Source organism: Falco peregrinus, chromosome 1 (assembly GCF_023634155.1).
Source record: "Falco peregrinus isolate bFalPer1 chromosome 1, bFalPer1.pri, whole genome shotgun sequence".
Lineage (NCBI taxonomy): Eukaryota > Metazoa > Chordata > Aves > Falconiformes > Falconidae > Falco > Falco peregrinus.
This window is the reverse complement of record NC_073721.1, coordinates 26,134,157-26,152,590: the sequence shown is the minus strand read 5'-3', so window position 1 is coordinate 26,152,590 and position 18,434 is coordinate 26,134,157. Positions and strand designations below refer to the sequence as shown.

General features: G+C 46.0%; 1 protein-coding gene across 3 annotated transcripts in view; it reads right to left on the bottom strand.

Annotated features, from left to right (window-relative positions):
- TBC1D12 (TBC1 domain family member 12) overlaps positions 1-2,117 on the bottom strand; it is a 45,134-nt gene extending 43,017 nt beyond the window's left edge. For 2 of the 3 annotated variants that reach the window (XM_055812677.1, XM_055812684.1), the window contains exon 1: positions 1,080-2,116. In XM_055812677.1, the coding sequence (XP_055668652.1) occupies positions 1,080-1,921 (842 nt within the window). In that variant the 5' untranslated portion in view covers positions 1,922-2,116. Of the gene's footprint in view, positions 1-1,079 lie in introns of all 3 variants that reach the window. The other variant, XM_055812687.1, reaches the window with a different exon arrangement.
- Positions 2,118-18,434: the final 16,317 nt, after the last annotated feature.

Sequence of the window (18,434 nt, the reverse complement as noted above, 5' to 3'; positions counted from 1 at the left end):
TTACTGGTCAAAGTGTTCAACTAATGAGACAAAGGAAAAGTAATATGCTGCAGTCCACATAACATGGTAACATGGGGGGGGGGAGCAGGGTGTCCTGGGAGGGAAGAACACTAATAGTGGGACTAGCGAGACATCTGTCAACCCATCCTTGAAACAAAGTGGAGGCATCAAACTTACCCTGCAACTGCCACTATCCTTATCCGCAGGCAGGAATCCACCTCTCCCTTTCCTGAGGGTTAGCAGAAGGAGCCTATTTCTCAGTTTGGGATCCTGCCTTGACATCAGACATCTCCTATATAAATTCTTCAGTGAATAGATTTAATCTCACTCTGTTTTCTCAAAACACTAAGAGACCTGCTGTGCTATTGGATTGACTGCCACAACAATAACTATAACCCCGGGGTTTTGGAGAATCAGAACTATTAGAAGTTTGAAAATTAAACTCCCCTCTCCAAACGTAATGAAATATAGAGTACACTATAAACTATTATAGTAAAGATACATCTCCTATGTAGTATGTTAAAGAGTGAGTGATGCTGGATGTTGAACAATTTTTGATTTTGTGCTAGAAACCCAACAGAAGCCAAATTAATCCTAGCTCAAAGCCCAGTCCTTTGAAACCCTGCACGCCACGCTTCGGAATAAATAAGTAAACTGTGCCTACGCTATCAACAAGCAGCAAAAGCTTTACGAGCCTTTGCAACTCCCATGTTGACTCTCAAAATCACCCGAAAGTAGCTTCCAATACCAACAGATTTCACCTTATTCCGCCAGCAGTTTCAGCAGAACCACGGCGCTCCCCCGGAGCAGGAAGCAATCCCAGTGGGAACTCCACGTAGCCCCCGCAGGAGCGCCGCGCAGCACACCACCCTCCGCAGCGGCATTTGCTCGGTGGCGAAGGAGCCCGTCGGGGCAGGCACGGCCCCCGCCCGGCCAGCAGGACGGCGCCGCTGACCCCGCCGCGGTCCCCCGGCCAGCCCAGCACCTCCCGCCGCCAACCGGCCCGCCAGCCCCCAGACCCGCCCCGAGGCCGGGCGCTGCCGGGGCGCCGGTACCGGCCCCGCCGCCCGCTCCTTTACCTGGTGAAGAACTCGGCAAAGCTGCTGCCGGCGCCGGCGATGCCCGCCCGCCGGGCCCTCTCCGCCGGCTCCTGTGGCGGCGCCGGGGCCTCGGCCGCCGTCCCTCCGTGGGGCAGGTGCTCCGGGGCGCTGCGGCGGCGGCTCACCTCGTAGGTGTTGCGGGTGTTGAGGTTCACGTCCGTAAAGGCGAGGGGCGCCGCCGGCAGGGCAGCGGGCTCCGCCCGGCCCCGGGAGGTCCGCACGCCGGGGGCGGCCTGCGCCCGGCTGCCGGCGTCGTCCCCCGGGCCGAGGGGCAGCGGCGAGGGGCTGCCGGCCGCCGCCCCCCCGCGCCGCTCCGCCTCGCCCCGCAGCCGGCAGCTCCTCAGCGGCTCGTCCAAGGCGGTTCCCCCGGGGCCGCCGCCGCCCCCCGGGCCGGGCGGACAGGGGAGGCAGCCCCCGTTCTGCAGTTTCGCTTCCTCCGGCCCCGGCTCACCCCGGCCCGGCTCGGCCCGTCCTGCCCGAGGGGGCGGCGACGACGGCGGCGGCTCCTCCGGCGGCGGCAGCAGCAGGAAGCCGACGTCCCCGTTGGTCATCCTCCCGCGGGGGCCCACGGCGTAGGCGGCCCCGTTGGCGGGCTTCTCCGGGCAGCGCTTCCCGCCCGCCGCCGCGACGGGGCCGAGCGCCGCCAGGTACCGCTGCAGCAGCCGTTCCTGCCCCGGCCCGCCGCTCCGCCGGCTCAAGCCCCGGTTCCCATCCCGCTCCCCGTCCTCCTCCTCCTCCGCCGCCTCCTCCGCCGCCTCCTGCCGGCCCGCGGGAAGCACAGCTGCGCCGCCCGGAGCTCCGGCATCGTCCGGCCCCACCATTTGCCGCCGCGGAGCCCCGGGGCTGCCAGCGGCACAGCGGGGCGGGGGCGCGGCCCCCCCGGCGCGGCGGGGGCCGAGGGGGGCGGGGCGCGCGCGTTCCTCCGCACCGGCGGCGCCGCGAGCGCTGGCAGCCGGCGCCGCTCACCGCGTCGGACAGCGGCCTCGGCGGGGGGGCAGCGGGCCCGGCTCACGCAGGCGCACGGCGCCGGCGGAGGCCCTTCCCCCCGGAAAGTCACCATAGAGAGGCAGGGCCGGGACAGCGCGCCCGCCCCCCCGCAAACCACATCCGGGACCATAGAGATGCCAACTAGACAGGATCTGCCCCGCCAGAGCGGTGCCTCGGAGGCCGCTTCCCCCACCCCCCCCGTTACCGTATTCCGGGTGAAGGCTGGCCCCCACGCAGCGCATACCGCATTCTGCCGGCGTGCGGCGGCGCGTCCCGGGCTCGCAGCAGGCGGCGGGGGAGCCGCGGAGCCCCGGCACCGGCTTCCCCGCGGGGCGGAGCCACCCGCGCACCGGCCGCGGGGCGAGGCGCGGTGTCGGTGTCCCCCGGGAGGGGAGCGGGGGCGCCGGGGCGGGCAGGGGCCGCGGCCGCGCCTCGGCCGGGGGGAGGCGGCCGCGACGGCGGGAGGATGCAGCCGCGGCATCACAAGCGCTAAGCGCAGGGGCGGGCGAGGGCAGGGGCACGGCCCGGTTGCCCCGCCAGCCCTGCGGGCGGCACCGGTGGCCGCAGGGGACGGGGCAGGCAGGGCAGCGGCCGCGCCTGCTTGTGGGTCTGTTTTGAGGAGATGGGACGCGCTTGAGCTTTTGCGGGGAACGAGAGAAGAGCAGGCGAACAGGATGGGCACTTTGAAATCGGGGGGGGGGGGGGGCTCTCCAGAGCAGCGATGGGATCTCAAAACCCCTCCGGTCAGCACCGGGGAAGCAGAAGAAAAATGTCCCAGCACCTGTGCATCCTGGCACATGGCTCAGAGGAAAACCCCACGTTGCTGCAGTCCCCTCTGCCCAGGGAGTGAGCAAGGCCAAAAGTCACAGGCAAAAGAAAAGGCAAAGGTGCTTCAAGTCCCTGGAGAACTAATAACACCCTAGGCTCCGTGGAAGGTCTAGTAAGCTACAGCTCATCCTAGGCAAGCACCAAAAGTAGCACCTCTACCCAACACATTACTTGTGTATTCCTATAGTAAATACTCACGGCTGGTAACAGGGGAGATGCCATTCTTTTGGAAATCCGTGGCTAGAGAAGCCCTCCATTTGGTAAACCCCGCATTCAAAGGTCCCACAGTGTGGTGGAGATCTTGCTTTTAAAGGCAGGCAAGCGGGGCATGCCCAGAAAGAGGGGCCTCACCCACCACATGGAAATGGGGGAGGAACAGCCATCATCTTTTAATGGTGTTTTTCTTAAAACCTGTGAGCTTTTTAGATGGAAAGTTTTAAACTGGCAGTTTTAACTGAAATAGAAAGTTGATGCATTTCATTGCATTGAGACTTCTTGTCAGGACTTTGCAATCTAACACCTTCTGGGTTTTGCTTCAGTAAAGAAATAAGTAAGTGAAGTTTGTAATTTCCCTCCCCCCCCCTTTCTTTCTGTCATCTTGTAACTACTTCTGGGGTCAGGTGTGCAACACTGGGAGTTGTACATATCTGATCTCACGCCTTTTGACTTGAGTAGCTGGCAAATACCTGGGATCTCAGAGGCTGGAGAAGAAACAGATTGGATTTTCTTTTGGGTTTGCCTTGCCTATCTTGATCACAGGCATGCAGCCTCATCCAGCTACAGCTGCGCCAGATAAAGGACCACTGGCCTCAGCTCTTAGTGAAAATGCCCAATAAAGGTTGTCAGGATTACCTGCCTTTTGGATCTGCCAGCTGAACTGCTTATGGGACCACTTTGTAGGCTACTTTGGTCAAAACAAACCATTAGCAAAGATGAACTAATTAAGCTTTTTGGTTAACTAAAGCTTTTTAATTAAGCTTTTCTGCTGTATCTAGGATGGTAGGTTTTCTGTTCTCCACTGTGATCCAGGTCATCTCAGACACATGGGTTCTGATCACCGTGCCTGCTGAGTGAACAGGCATCCTAGGTGTTGTAGAGGCTCTCTCTGCCTTTACTGGTGAGGATCTTAGGTTTAAGGAAACACTAAGAAATCCATTGACTGTTTGTGCTCATTTTCAGCAGTGTTCACTGTTTACCTGGGATGCTGTATAGCAGTGTCACTCTTTAATAGACTCCTGTGATTTCATTCATGCAGAAACCTTCAAACCAGTAACAGATGTTAAACAAGCTATGCGAAATGAAGACTGGCACTGAGGTTGTAATCCAAGCAGGACTTGGAAGTGAACTCACTTCAGTCAGTGCAGCTGGGATAGTTGGTGATTCCAAAGGGATTCCAAAGGATAGCAGGTTGTTTTGCTCAAAATAAAATCACTTGCTTTGCTGCATTTGCATTGATTTCTACTTCTAGGACTGTTACGGTTTTACCCTAGCCAGCAACCAAGCATCATGCAGCCACTCGCTTGCTTCCCCCCTGCCCTCCAGACACTGGTGGGGTGGGAAAGGGAATCGGAAGATTAAAAAGTGAGAAAACTCTTGGATTGAGATAGAGACCATTTAATTGGTAAAGCAAAAGCCATGCACATGAGCAAAGCAAAACAAGGAATTTACTCAACACTTCCCATCAGCAGCCGGGTGTTCAGCCATCTCCAGGAAAGCCAGGCTCCATCATGCGTTACTGTTACTTGAGAGGACAAATGACATCACTTTGAATGTGTCCCCCCTTTCCTTCTTCCCCCTAGTTTATATGCTGGGCATGGCGCCATATGGCACAGAATATCCCTTTGGTCAGCTGGGGGCAGCTGTCCCAGCTGTGTCCCCTCCCGACTTCTCATGCACCCCCAGCCCCTCGCTGGTGGGGCGGGTGAGGAGCAGAAAGGGCCTTGGCTCGGTGTAAGCACTGCTCAGCACTAACAAAAATATCCCTGTATTGTCCATACTGTTTTCAGCACAAATCCAGAATGCAGCCTTATACTAGCTACTATGAAGAAAATTAACTCTACCCCAGCCAAAACCAGCACAAGGACTTGCTCAACAGGCAGATTAATCTTGCACAAACTGCAACCCTGCCCTTGTTTGAGATTTACTGTGCCACAGTGACCCAGACTTGATGCCTGAGAGAGGCAGCCCTCTTGGTTGTTAAATGTACCAGCAACACAGAACTCGACCTGTCTGCATCCTCGGCTCTTTTTGACAGCTGACCTTTCAATACCATCCCTCATTAGGAATAGCCCCTGTCTATAACTGCACCCTTCTCAAAGGTCTGAACACTTAGGAAATGTCACACATCTCATATAATTAGCACAATTCTAGGTCATTAGTTTCAGCTCCCATTTTGATCTGTGTTGCCCCATCCAGTTGTATTTTTTAGTGATACAGACCATTTTTTACTCCCAAGTCTTAAAGCATAAGGAATATCCTGCAATAACATAAGCCAGGCAACTATTTTCAAGGAGGCTGTGAACCAAGGCAGAGGGTCTAATCTTGCAAAGATTTATGACAAAGTATGCTACAAACACATGGTTGTGAACTCCGCATACTTCAGTGTGTGGTCCACGCGGAACTAGACTCACATGATGCTACTGGCAGAACGGAGAAAATTGCAAGGCATTCACTCAGGAACAAGAACCTGTTGCTGAAATGCAGAACGTAGTGATTTGATTTCCCCACCAAACTGACAGCTCCATGGGGGCTCAGGTCTAGTGTGAGATTTTAAAAACCTCAGGTGTTTCAACACCTTAAGCAAAAGTATCTGGTAGTTAAGTTCAAAGGTCTGTCAGGACCTCTACCACAAAAGTGAAAAAGGGCTGTGGCTCCAATTCTCTTGGCCATGATTTTAGCACAGTGAATTTAGATTGCAAAGCCTGCAGACTAGTATTACCATAAACACTCTTACTTTGCAATAACACTGTGTGTTTACCCAGACTGCTCATCAAATGCTGGTAGAGTCTCTTCAAGAGCATGCCTTTGCTCTAAACCAGGAACCAGCTTTCTTCTCCAGGGCCGGACATCTGAGATTTTTTGGACTAGTCCTACCATTAATATATCCCAATGCAAATGCCAGACACCTGTGATTAAAGCTGAATAAAACTTGAGAAGACTGATCTAAGAAAAGTAAACACCCAAGTCTTACCTTATCACTAGCACTTTACCATCAAGATGATGCAGCTTTGTATTTTGAATTTCTGCACACAAAACCTCATAAACCATCAGAATGGCTACTGAAAGTGCTAAGCCTGAAATTGTCAAAAATAATTTTCTTTATATAACAGGTCTGGTGGTCAATGTCCTTATTGACTCCAAACTCATGACAACTGTTTTGCCCAGATCTACCTACCATAGTAGATATAGTAGCCTAAGCGCCAGGCAGTCTTCCTCTCACCTGTATTTATGTTTCTTCAAGGAAAAGAATAGCAGATGATTTGAGGAGGCAGGCTATCTGCTTCTGTGCCATTAATTTCCTACAGAGTGGTGAGATACACTTACTTTTCCTTATGGCTGCTGTGCAGGGACCTCAGGGAACCCCAAGAGGCCAAGAGATGGAGAGTCCAAGGCCCAGACTCATCCTCTCCATTTCTAAGTTTTTTACAGGTCCCTTCTACAGGCAACAGAGAGAGAACTTCTCTAAAGGGCAAGTTAGCTCGCTTGAAATCGGTCTCACGAGCCCATCTGTGCTGTCTACGGGAGAGTACAGGCAACACACAAGCGAGGCATGTTCTCCTGGGAAAGGATGAGAGGGGCTGTTTTGGGGCTAACTGCTACGGATGCAAAAGGAGAAACCAGGCAAGTGCTCAGCTGAGAGATCCAGCGAGGTACAGTCGGTCAAAGCACTCTGCTGTTCAGAGAGGTTTCAGAGGCTCTCATCCATAGTTTCAAAATTTAGGTCACTGACATGGAGCCGCTTGTGCTCCCAGGGACACTCAGACATTTTCCTACCTAGAGAGGCAAGAGGGCCCCAGGCTGTGGTTTAGAGGCAGGATACTGGACTAAACAGACCCTTAGTCTGATGGGAATGACATTTCCCATGTTATGTGAGTCCTCATCTCCAGTTCCCACCTGCAGCGCATGAATCAGAAGCTCTCTGCAGTTCTGGAAATTATGAATGAGGAAACTGTAAATTTATAATTTGTTCCCAAGTGCTGAGAATCAACACTGCTCTGTAAAAAAAAAAAACCAACCAAACAAAAAAACCCAAACCAAAATCGAAAAACAAACTGTGCCAAAAATAAGTCAATGGAGTCAATGCCTATCACTAGGTTCTCCTTTTCAGAAGAACAACATAGCAAGCATTCAGATATTAGTTTACCTCTTGTGCTCACCAATGCTAGTAACTGAAATACATATTTAATAGTTACACATATAACCAATATATTATTGCTGGTGGTTTCCCAGTGCTGTTTCATTACTTCTGTAATTAAAATATGGAATGGCTTCCTCAAATCAATATATAGGAAGACCCTAGGGCTCCCAAAACCTCAGATGTTCTTCCATTTGCAATATAGTTTTGCTCTTTGGCAGTTCACTCCAGAGGCTCTCATTTCTTCGGAAATGCTACTTTGGCAAGAACATCTTTGCAACCTGCTAATAGCAGTTTGCACTTTTAATACAAAGCCTTCTGGACAAGATCTCATCGCAGAGTGTAACTAACAATTAATTAAGATGTTCAGAGACATGATGTTTGGCAGACTCCTGCACGCTACAAACTTCTTAGCACGCTCCCAGCCGTGCTGCAGTCCTAGAACTAAATTACACCGCTTGTGGATCAAACATGCTGTGTACCTGTATTAAGATAAATCAGCTTGTATTGATTTACTTCTGTATGCTTAGGCTTGCTGTGGTTCAAACAGTGCCGAAACCTCCCTGAGCACAGCAGTGGGTAAACTATACTTGCCATCACTCTGCTAGGGGCTAGAAGGCTTTCCAGGTTATTGAGTCGCTGGAAGGCTCTCCCTTGATGTAACCTCCATGTTGCCCACTGCCAGACCGGTCTATGCAGATGACATAGCTGTGTAGACTTCTGTTACCCTCTGGGTATCACCATCAAGATACTGAAAAGCTAAAGACCGCTACCATATCCCAATATTCCTGGTTTAAACATCACTAAACTCATAGGGACAGAGACTTACCTAGAAATCACCCTTATCTGAAACCAGGTTATGACAGAAGTATTTATTACCACATCCAAACCAAAAATGTAATTACACTGGTTCTTAATAGAACAGAAGAGAGAAATTAAGAAAAAATAATCTTCTATGATCCAAAAGGCTTTTATTTTCCTCTTTCTGTCCAGCAAATCAATTAGACACTTATCTGATCCACAGGCTCTGTCCATCTGCCTGCCAGAAACCTTAGGTTGTGTTCAGAGACTGTGAGTTTTTCTTTTTGTTCAAATCTACTCTTTGAGATCCACCAAAGGAACAGGTGCAAGCTGGCAGTGCAGAGACAGATGAAGCAGAAGAAAAGGAACAGATGAGGGTAAACAGGCAACACAGGATCTGACATTCCTCAGCCTGAGATGCTCGCTCTCTCAGGCAGTAACCTGTGTTGTTAGCGGAGGCACATTTTTGGGATGAAATGAAAGGGGAGTCACTGTAATGAAGCAGAGATCTGAGCCCTTTCCTCCTTTCCCCGAGAATATTTTGGCCAGCTATTCTCTACCTAACCCTTTTGGGTTTGTTTGGGTTTTTTTTTAAGACCAACAACAGTTCTTCCTTTGCTTATTTCATCCACTAATTAGATCCGTTTTGAATCACTTCTATTCGGCCTCAACCCTTTCCTGTTTTCAGGCAGGTATCAGCATGGTCCTTAGCCTACAGCAGTATGTATTTTTGCAGGAGCTCGTTCAACTGCATGGACTCTACTTTGCACTTTTCCTACCAGCATTTATTGTCGAGTCCAATGGGAGTGTTTAATTTCCTGAAGTTAATATGCAGCTGATAAAGTTGTTAGTCCTCTCCCATGGTGATTACAAGTTCCTGTCTCAGTCTTGTGCTCTGTTTGCTCACTGTGTCACTAATACTAATAAAAATCACTTCTGTGGCTGATAAAGCAAAAGCAGAAAAGAAAAAAAAAAAGATTCTTGGGATTTTTCCTTTTAATTTTTGGCAAAGTCATATTGGATTTGTATTCTTAAATTAATATATTCTCCAAACACATTCTCTTTACTTCATAAGCTAAGTTCATATTAAGTATTTAGGAATAATCTAACTGATCTGATTTTATGCTGCCCTGAACCTTACAGGTGCTATGTGTATATATACAGCATGACGGTGAAATGTTGCTGAGACTGAGCATCAGGTCCTGGGCACTCTGGAATTCTGTCCACTAATTTTAGTGGCAAAAGAAGTCCGCTAAGAAAAACAGATGAAACAGTCTTTCCTCCTGAATTCAGTGAGAACTGAATTGAGCTTAGGACTACTTGCAGATGAAACCTGTTAAATGAATTTTATTATAAATTATTTTCTTGAGATATGACCAGCAGAGAAGCTCTCAAACCTTTCACTGAAAGTTGAAGAACTTATAAGAACAGGTCTCCCTTATCTTGGGCAAACAGATTAACAGGGAGTGGTTGGCAAGGGTAAGGTTCAATTTAGTGCTCTGTGTTTCAGCCGCACTGAGCGGGCAGACAGCCCCTTAGGAAATGCTGCAGCCAGGCACAGCCAGTACAGCTGGGACTAATCACAGGCCATGCAAAAGGGGAGAAACTTCTTAAGTGTATTCTTTATTAAGGCCATTTATTAAGTATATTTACTAAGAAATGTTTGTCTGTTTATAAAGAACAACGTGCAACATTTGGCGCCATGGATGGATAGGAATGAGGAAAAAGAGAAAAACAAATCTGAGGCGTATATTTACTATGCAGAAATACCACCTTCTAGTTCTGCAGTGTTGCATCCTACACATATCCTGAGCTATTTTCCACACACCACTGAAAGCTTGTGTTGCTGTGTTATTCCACACAGTTTTTTACGATACGCTCATCACTGCAGTGTCCCAGTCCAGCACTGCATTAAGTAATGGCTATAAGCGCAGCCCTTAGATAATGACGATGTCTGAACTGTGGGACAGTGGAATGCTTCTCATTTCTCAGTTGCAGGGGTATAACTCATTTTATCCTGACTCGATGTTAAGACCTAATCATACATCATGCCTCCACTTCTCCATGCAGCCGTTTCCATAGACGGAAAGCCAAGGAAAGACTGAAAGGGACCCGTACCCAATCTAAAAGGTTGGGGTGTCTCATGGGAAGTACCTACCATGCGATCAAGATATAACCAGTGCAATTAATATTTGTCATGTTGCACCACAGGGAAAGAAACACATGCTAAAAAACAAGGACTTTATTTGTTTTGTATTCAAACACAGATTTGCTCAGCTTTTGCTAAAGAAGAAACATGGAGCACTGGGTGGCAAGGTGTGTGACGTACTGGAACCTCTGGGGCAAAAACTGCAATCAAGGAACTCCTGCAGGATGGATTTTTTTTCTGACCAGGGACAATTCCCAAGTTATTAACCGTGATCTTTACTGTCAACATTTTATGTGGCCTTTTCCAGCATGAAGTCTTGGAAAACCTTCAAGATAAAGAAGAACAACTTGAATCTGAATCAATTTCCAAAGTAGCCAGCGTCGGCTGTGGAGACCTTATCTGTTGTGCCCACATGTCTGTGAGTGTCCTTGAACATCACGCCCTGTTACTTCAAATGCTGTAGCCCAGCTGTGAGCTTGCAGTAAGTGGGTAAATTAATTTTGCCATTGTTTGCCAGTATGGGCTAGTAACCTCGCTTAGATAATAGGAAGTCTTTGCTGTCAAAATGAGTGTTTAGGAGGAATCCAAAAATTGTTCTAAAATACATGTTGGACAGACTGTAGGGATGTGGGACCTTCAAATACAGAAGAGCAAATATAGGGTTGTGAAGCCTTCAAAAAGCTTTTATCTGCCTCCTGGCATCACTTCTACCTTGCTTACATTCTGTGTACTAAACCATTGTTATTCCTCAAACACAGGTTATCCAAGCTTCAAGCCTTACCGTGGCCATGACGTGGTCATCTCTTCAAGACAGAAGCAATTGCACATTGTCCCTGTGTTGGCTGACCATGTGGTCCAACCAGTTCTGGTAGTGGCTGCACACAGATTTTTGAGAGATTGAAATGGTCCTTGGGAAACACTAAAATGCAGTGGCTATCATGTGCCACATCTGCTGAGTGACAGAAAGCTTTCCAGCTTGCTGACAAGCTCTGTTTCACTAAACTTCTAAAATAAGCAAACACAAAACAAAACAAAGAGCAACTGTCTGAAATTCTCTAAAGTCAGTTTGAGTAGAAATTAAATTGCACTTCTCAATTCTGAGTGCTGAGCACTGTCCTGTGTAGACAGAAAACCCATTTGCAGTCTACCCTTTGAAAATACCAAAATACCACACATCATCTCTCAAAAAAATATTTACACATTGTGGGCACATGGGCAAAAAAAGTAAGCAAAACTCACATCAGTTTTCTGAATAATTATTATTTGCATATCCTGAAGGAAACCAAAGAGATATATTCCCAATTTAGCAGGTAACTTTTTGTTGGATGTGGAGCAGAAATTATTAATTTCTACAGGAATCTGAATCTGATTTGGCAATAGTTCTGCCTCATCAGTTAGTAAGAGGGATTTCATAAATTTTTCATTCTGCAAAGTGCTGTGTGTGCCCTCTATTGGAAACACGTGGTGGATTGCATTTTTTAATCTCAATTTTAAAGCTTGTTTTATAAATGCAATGGCAGTCAATGAAGCATTTGTATCACTTTAGGATATACTGTATACTCTGTATACTTTAGATACAGAGGTAGCATTTTGAAATAGTCAAAACTTATTATAGACTGGTTTTCACATATTATTATCTTGATTACTTTAATCTAGATTAAACACTGGATAAAATAACATAGGTATGGATTACTATAGCAATTTACTGTATTTTGCAATTCTGTTTAAAAAGCGTAATCAAAAAGCTCTGTACTGTGCCCTGCCTCTCTGGAAAAAGACAGCCACTGTCACAAAATACCTGAGCAGCTGGACACGTTGCCTTGCTCAACGGAGTAAGTGCTGGCTTTTGTGCTGTGCGACTCAAAAATACTGTTCATGTGCAAGAGGGCAAAGATTGCATTAAAACCATCTTTCTGCCTCCAAAATTATGGGCTATGTCAGGAGCCAACTCAACCCCACGGTTACTACAGCCAGCTTGTGTGCTTCTCTGCCTTGTGAGGGTGCTCTGTGGCTGCCAGTGAATGGTGCTCACGATCAGGAGGGTCAAAAGCCCTGTCACAGGGCTGCCTGGGCATCAAAGCTTCTGGGTTTACTGTCTGGATTTTGGGCTGTACCTAAATGTCACAGTGGCATTTCATCGCTGCCTGAGTTGGCAAGGGTACCTGCCCACAGGTATCTGCCCTTGAAGGTGCCAAGTGAAAAATACTGGGGTTCAGTCCCTGGCACCCCCCCAAGAAGGTCCAAACCTGTGGGCCAGAGGTGATAAATTGCCAGCCCTGGTCTCTGATCTGAGATTCCTTGGTGGAAGCGGCTAACTGGAACTGTCTGAGGAGGCGTGAGCCAAGGGCACTGATAAAAGCTGGGCCACTTAGAACACCAGAAGGGAAAAACCAAGAGACTCACTTATGCTAGTTCTGGAGAACAATGGAAAGAATGATATCCTGATAAAAGAAAACAATGAGGTGACCTTATCAGTGTGATAGCAACACAGAACTTCCCTGGAGAACCGGCTGATTTACTGAAGCTGATCAGAAAAGTGCCGTCACCAAAGGTGACCTATTGAAAACAAGCATAGCTGGATGCTCAAAACATGGATTTTGCCTTTAAACTAAGCCTTACCCAGCAGACTAAAATAAAAGACTCCTTTTAGCATTATCCGTGGTGAAACGAGACTGTGGTTTTTCTATTTAGTAGTAAGTATTCACTTGTTTCTTGGCACAATACTGAACCCATTTTTTGACTTTTTGAAGGAAAAAGTATAGAAATGTTAGATTAGATTTTTTTTACGCATATTTATCATTAACAGAAAAGATTAAATAGAAAATTGAAGTAAGATAGCTCAGGTTAAATCATACAATCATAGAAATGCAGTTGAGATGTTGCTTTGCAAGGCAAACCCTTTCAAATTAATTTTCTTTCATGCTGTTCACGTTAAAGTTGCAATTCAAATGACAGTTGAACCTCCTATACTGCTTCAGTCTCCTGTTATTTTTTTATAGTTTTGAAAAGATTTTTTTAATCTACCTATTATTTTAACAAAAGTTTATTGTTTAAATATATTGTGTACTCTTGTTATTTACAGAAGCTATTACTTAGAGTATCATATGTTAATCACTTTAATTATACGTGAAATGGTAGACTTCCATAAAATGACAAAACTAATAAAAATGCTCAAACAAGTGACTAGTGAAGGAGACAATCTTCACCTTAGTGCTGGCTATTGCTTAAGGTAACCACAGAGACATTCAAATACACATGTACCTACCTTACCATACCAAGAAAGCAATTTGCCAAAACCCCAGTGTGCACCTGTGTTTAAATTACAACTCCACAGTGCTGTCTCCAGGCATTCCCAATGATGGACTTTCTGAAAACATTGGATTGAACAGGATAACTCAGTGGAGTGTCAAACAAACGCCTTGGTATCTGCCAGAAGCCAGTATCAGGCTCCTAAGGAACACCTATGATCTCTACACTGAGGAAACTCTGAGAAGATCTGGACTTTTAGGTCCAGGTGTTCTTGTGTGTACTGCCTAGGTACGTCCTCACCCAGCCGCAGCGAGAGACTCCAGTGCGTGCTAATCCCGTCACTCCCTGGGCACACTGGCATCCACCGGATGGAAACTCAGGTACATCAGGAAGGGAGTCAGGGCATGCTCTAGTGGAGTTCCTGGTCTGGATGAGGATGTTGGAGCATGCTGCAATACACACCTTCAGCTTAATTTAGGCAAAGCTTGAATGATCCAGTCACTAGATATACATAGGACCACTCTGTTTATCTTAAGTAAAACATACTCAGATAATGCAGAGACAGAATCACAGAACAGTCAGGGTTGGAAGGGACCTCTGGAGATCAGGTAGCCCAACCCCTTGCTAAAGCAAGTTCACCTAGGCCAAATTGCACAGAGTTGTGTCCAGGAGGGTTCTGAATGTCTCTAGAGAAGGAGACTCCACAGCCTCCCCGGGCAGCCTGTGCCAGGGCTCTGTCACCCTCATTATGGTAGTAAATGATGGCAGGAAGGGATCTGATCAGCGAAGTTTCTGCAACGAGCCATCACCTTTCACTGAGCTGGTATTTTATTTGATGAGCTCTTGATTTTCTCAAAATAGCAACAGAGGAGAATTGATGGCAATTTTGTAAAATTCCTTAAATGCTATCTTTCATGACAGGTTGCTAAAACAATTAAGAAACTTCCCTTTATCTCTCAGGGAAATCTGTTTAGCCACTTAGTGGTCCAAACGCACAAGAGGTACCATCCTCACTGCAGAGTACCCATTGCACTGTGATACCAGCAAGTGTTATAGAAAAGGCATTTACCTGGAGTTACTGTTCTCCTAATGCCCTTACAGAGAAAATCCAAGCTGGGACTGTCTTCCAAATTAGATCATATGAAAGCATCACAGCATCCTCACAGACTGGTATTCATAAGCTATCATATAGCAATGCTTGGACAGCCTTTCCAAAAAGTGAATTTGACATCTCTTGCCTTTATATCTGGGAGAGAAGACAGGCACTTTTCCCAGAAAAGCAATTTAGTTAGATACTACATCACTTTTATTCTTCCTTACTTAACTTCAAAGGTATTCCAAACTCAAGAGTTGATTTACTAAATAATTCATAGTGAAATCACTTTAAGAACCATATTAACTTCAAATGGTGTGAAGAGCTACAGAGGACTCTGTACTGGACATCACAAATTCAAATTATTTCTGTTAAACCTGAACCGACTAAACATGTTTTTGGTACTTAGCTGTTGATTTAGTTACTCTAACTTGTCTAGGCAGTTTCTGAAACAATGAACTATTCAGTGACTTCCAATTCACTCACACAGCTAATCCATACCTCTGTAAGAAAAAGTTCATTTATTTTCAACAGTAAATGCTGGATTCACTATGCAAATGGATTAGTAGTCTCAGTATACGATCAAATTTGCAAAACTCACATGGCATTGAAAGCATGAATATAATATATAAAGCCAAGATGATAAGTGTACACACCCACACACTTATATGTACAAAATTAGGTAGCTTCTTTAGCTATGCAGAGATGGATAGCTGGATATACAGGTAATCATGTTTGTTTCAGATTAATGTTATTGCCTTCAATGGCATTTTCTTCCAAGGCATTTAAAATCAGTCGCCCAAATTAGCTGTAAAGGTAATCACAAAACCCAGTTTAGACTGATTCACATGCTATCAATGGTATTTCAGACTGCAAGGAAGACAACTTATTTACTCAGAGCATCATTTTACCAGTACCTCAGTACATCTTTACACAGTGTGATCACATTTCATTAAATGATACCACTTCGTGAAGCTGGTTACAATAATGCTCCCCCATTTGGACAAGATCTCAAAATTAAATGAACTATTTAATTAACCACTGTTGGTATTACATTCGTTTGACAAAGCAGTAATGATTGGCACTGGATAAATGTGGTGACATCTACAATCACTGTCTTTACAAGACCACGTAAAGTCAGTGAGATTTGGCATTAGCCTGCAGGCAACTTGCACGCACAGTGTGGACCCTGTCATTGACCTGCTGGAGGCTCGTTCTCCCCAGCGGACTGCAGCATGACAACACAGGACACCAGAATTGTGGTGCCCTTCCAGGAGGCACCTTGAGGCTGGGGCTGAAATACCATGTCCTACTGAGCACTGAGTTTTAACCTGCTGCTGTTGTCCAGCCAGCTGGCACATCAGGGACCTAGACAGAGGCATGAGCTCCAAATGCAATCATAAAATTAAGCCTTCAGTGGTTTACTAAGTTCTGAATCAGATATCCTCTTAATCATTATATGTGCAACAAATGCGAGCACTGAGTCTAGGATGAGATAGTTTTACAAGGGATAAGTAAGGCAAGAAGGAAACTGATGCTAGTATAGGTCTGTCTGTCCAGGCTTCCTTCTTTGTCTTCTTGGAGGGAGAGAGATTTCGAATACACTTACTGCATTGAAAAATGTACAGTATCGAGACGTGTACATTGTAGTATGTTTTACGTATATTCTCTTGCTAAGTTTATTTTTTTTTCAGATAGAATAAGCATAGATTTTTCTGTAGTCACAAGAGACCATTTTACCCAGTCCATCATTATTTTTTACATTATTGTGCTCAGACCCCTCCTGTGCTATCCTGACTAAGATTAATTTGAGAAATAGCTACAGGCCTTAAAATCAAAAGTTTGCAGCATTTTCAGCTCACTGCACGTGCTGATTTTCACACAGCGCTGTGTTTTCCCCCATGTCTCTCTTTCCTCCCTCTCTGACAAGCTTACACTTCACTCTACCATGCCCAATATAGGAATAAGAGCAGGGCAATGTTTCTATTCCTGTCTTTGCCACTGACTCACTGTGTAGTTTCTTAGGCATTTGCATCTTGCACTTGGATCCTCTGGTATCTAAGAAGATGAACGTGTCTGTTGATGTTTTCTGTAGGATAAGAGCATTCATTAAATACAAGAGAATCCACACAGAGGGAGTGATTATAAGGGTTGAGTCCACACTGAAACCTTGCTGTCGGTGAGGGTATCAGCAGGGGTTCTACTTCTATCCAGATGCCTACTTTAATTACAACTGTAGGAGATTAAATTTTTGAGACATCTGCCTCTCAGTCAGATTTGTCTTCAGCCAACAGCCACAAAATTTTGAGATAGGGCATTCTCATAAAAACATATGCGCACAAACCAGCATGATCACATACCCTTGCCTTTATAATGCATACTAAAAAGGTGCTAGAGATACTTGTAGAGCATAGTGAGATCCTGGGAAATGGAGACACACAGAAACACTGAAAAATGTTGGTTTCATAAGAATAATGCTAGCTACCTTTCGCTACAGACACCTGTAGCAGTACTACCTGCTGAGTACACACAAACATTGCTCTTTCGTTTGTAGCGCTATATTGCCTTATCTACTGTCCCATTTACAATTCATCACAAACACATTCTGTTCTTTGGGGTAATTTTATTGATTGTTACATAAGAGTACATGTACTGAGTCAAATTAGCAAGCATGCAGATAATTCTTACAAACTATGATTTAGCCCTTCGTATTGGAATGAAAATCAGAGACCTACTGTGGTTTGCAGATGTTGGCAAAATCCATGTATATGGAACCGCTACAGATGGGTCCAAATAAGACAAGGTGTCAAGTTGGCTCCAATCTTACAGCCTATGTTATTTTGACAACTGCTACTGTTTTAACAAGGTAGATATTTTATCAGAGAAGATTCTAGATAAATTGTTTGAATTATGAGTTTGTCTTGCAGACAAAGACATTAACAAGAAATGTATTCCAATTTTCAGCATCACAGCAGGAATAACACAGTGGGCTGCATTACGAAGACTGTGGTCTCCAAGGCACAAATCAACTAGGATCTTAAAAAACATGACCAAATGTTAACAATCTGTTATGAACTGGTACAATCCAGCTACTTTATCTTAAATATGCTGATTTTTACGGGCTAAGCTGCTGGCTTCACTGTTCAAAATTTAAAAAAAAATATTCCAATCTCTGTTCTGATTGCCAAGAATATCATAACAGTACAATAGAAATCCAATACTTACCAGCTTGAAAATTAATTGTATTGGCACTAGTGGACAAAGCAGTTGCAATTAGGAAGCAAAAAGAAACTATAAAATACCTCATCTAAAAATAAATCCCTGTTTGCCATGTTAATTAAATTAAAATTGCTGTTTTCCATTCATATCCCAGTGTCTTTTTTCTTACGACAGGATTACCGTATAAATTCTTTAAAAACAAAGGATGGTACCCTACTTGCATTAGGGTACTGTATTGAAAGTAGACTGTAAATATATGCAAGAGATTTTCTGACAACATGTATATTATTATAAGAGCAAACGGAACACTGTTGAACTGCGTCAGAAAACACCTCTGGAAGAAAAACTGAGGCAGGTCTGGGGCGCTTGTGTCTGAGGAGATGCAGGAGCAGCCTTCTGCCAAAACGCAACACATCAAGCTGGAGATGTCCCAGCTTTCTGCGCTGTGGGTTTCTTCACGTAGGGTTTCAATTCAAACAAAAGATAAAGAGCGACATACTATTTCGGCGAAAACACGGCTCCCGATCCCCAGGATTGACCGCCGCCTCAGCGGGAAGGGACGCGACGCGCTCCCCGCTCTTTAAGCCACCCGAAGCGTGACCGCGGTCTGCCCGAGGCGGGGTGCTCGGGGGGCCCGGGGCCCGGTCCCTGCCG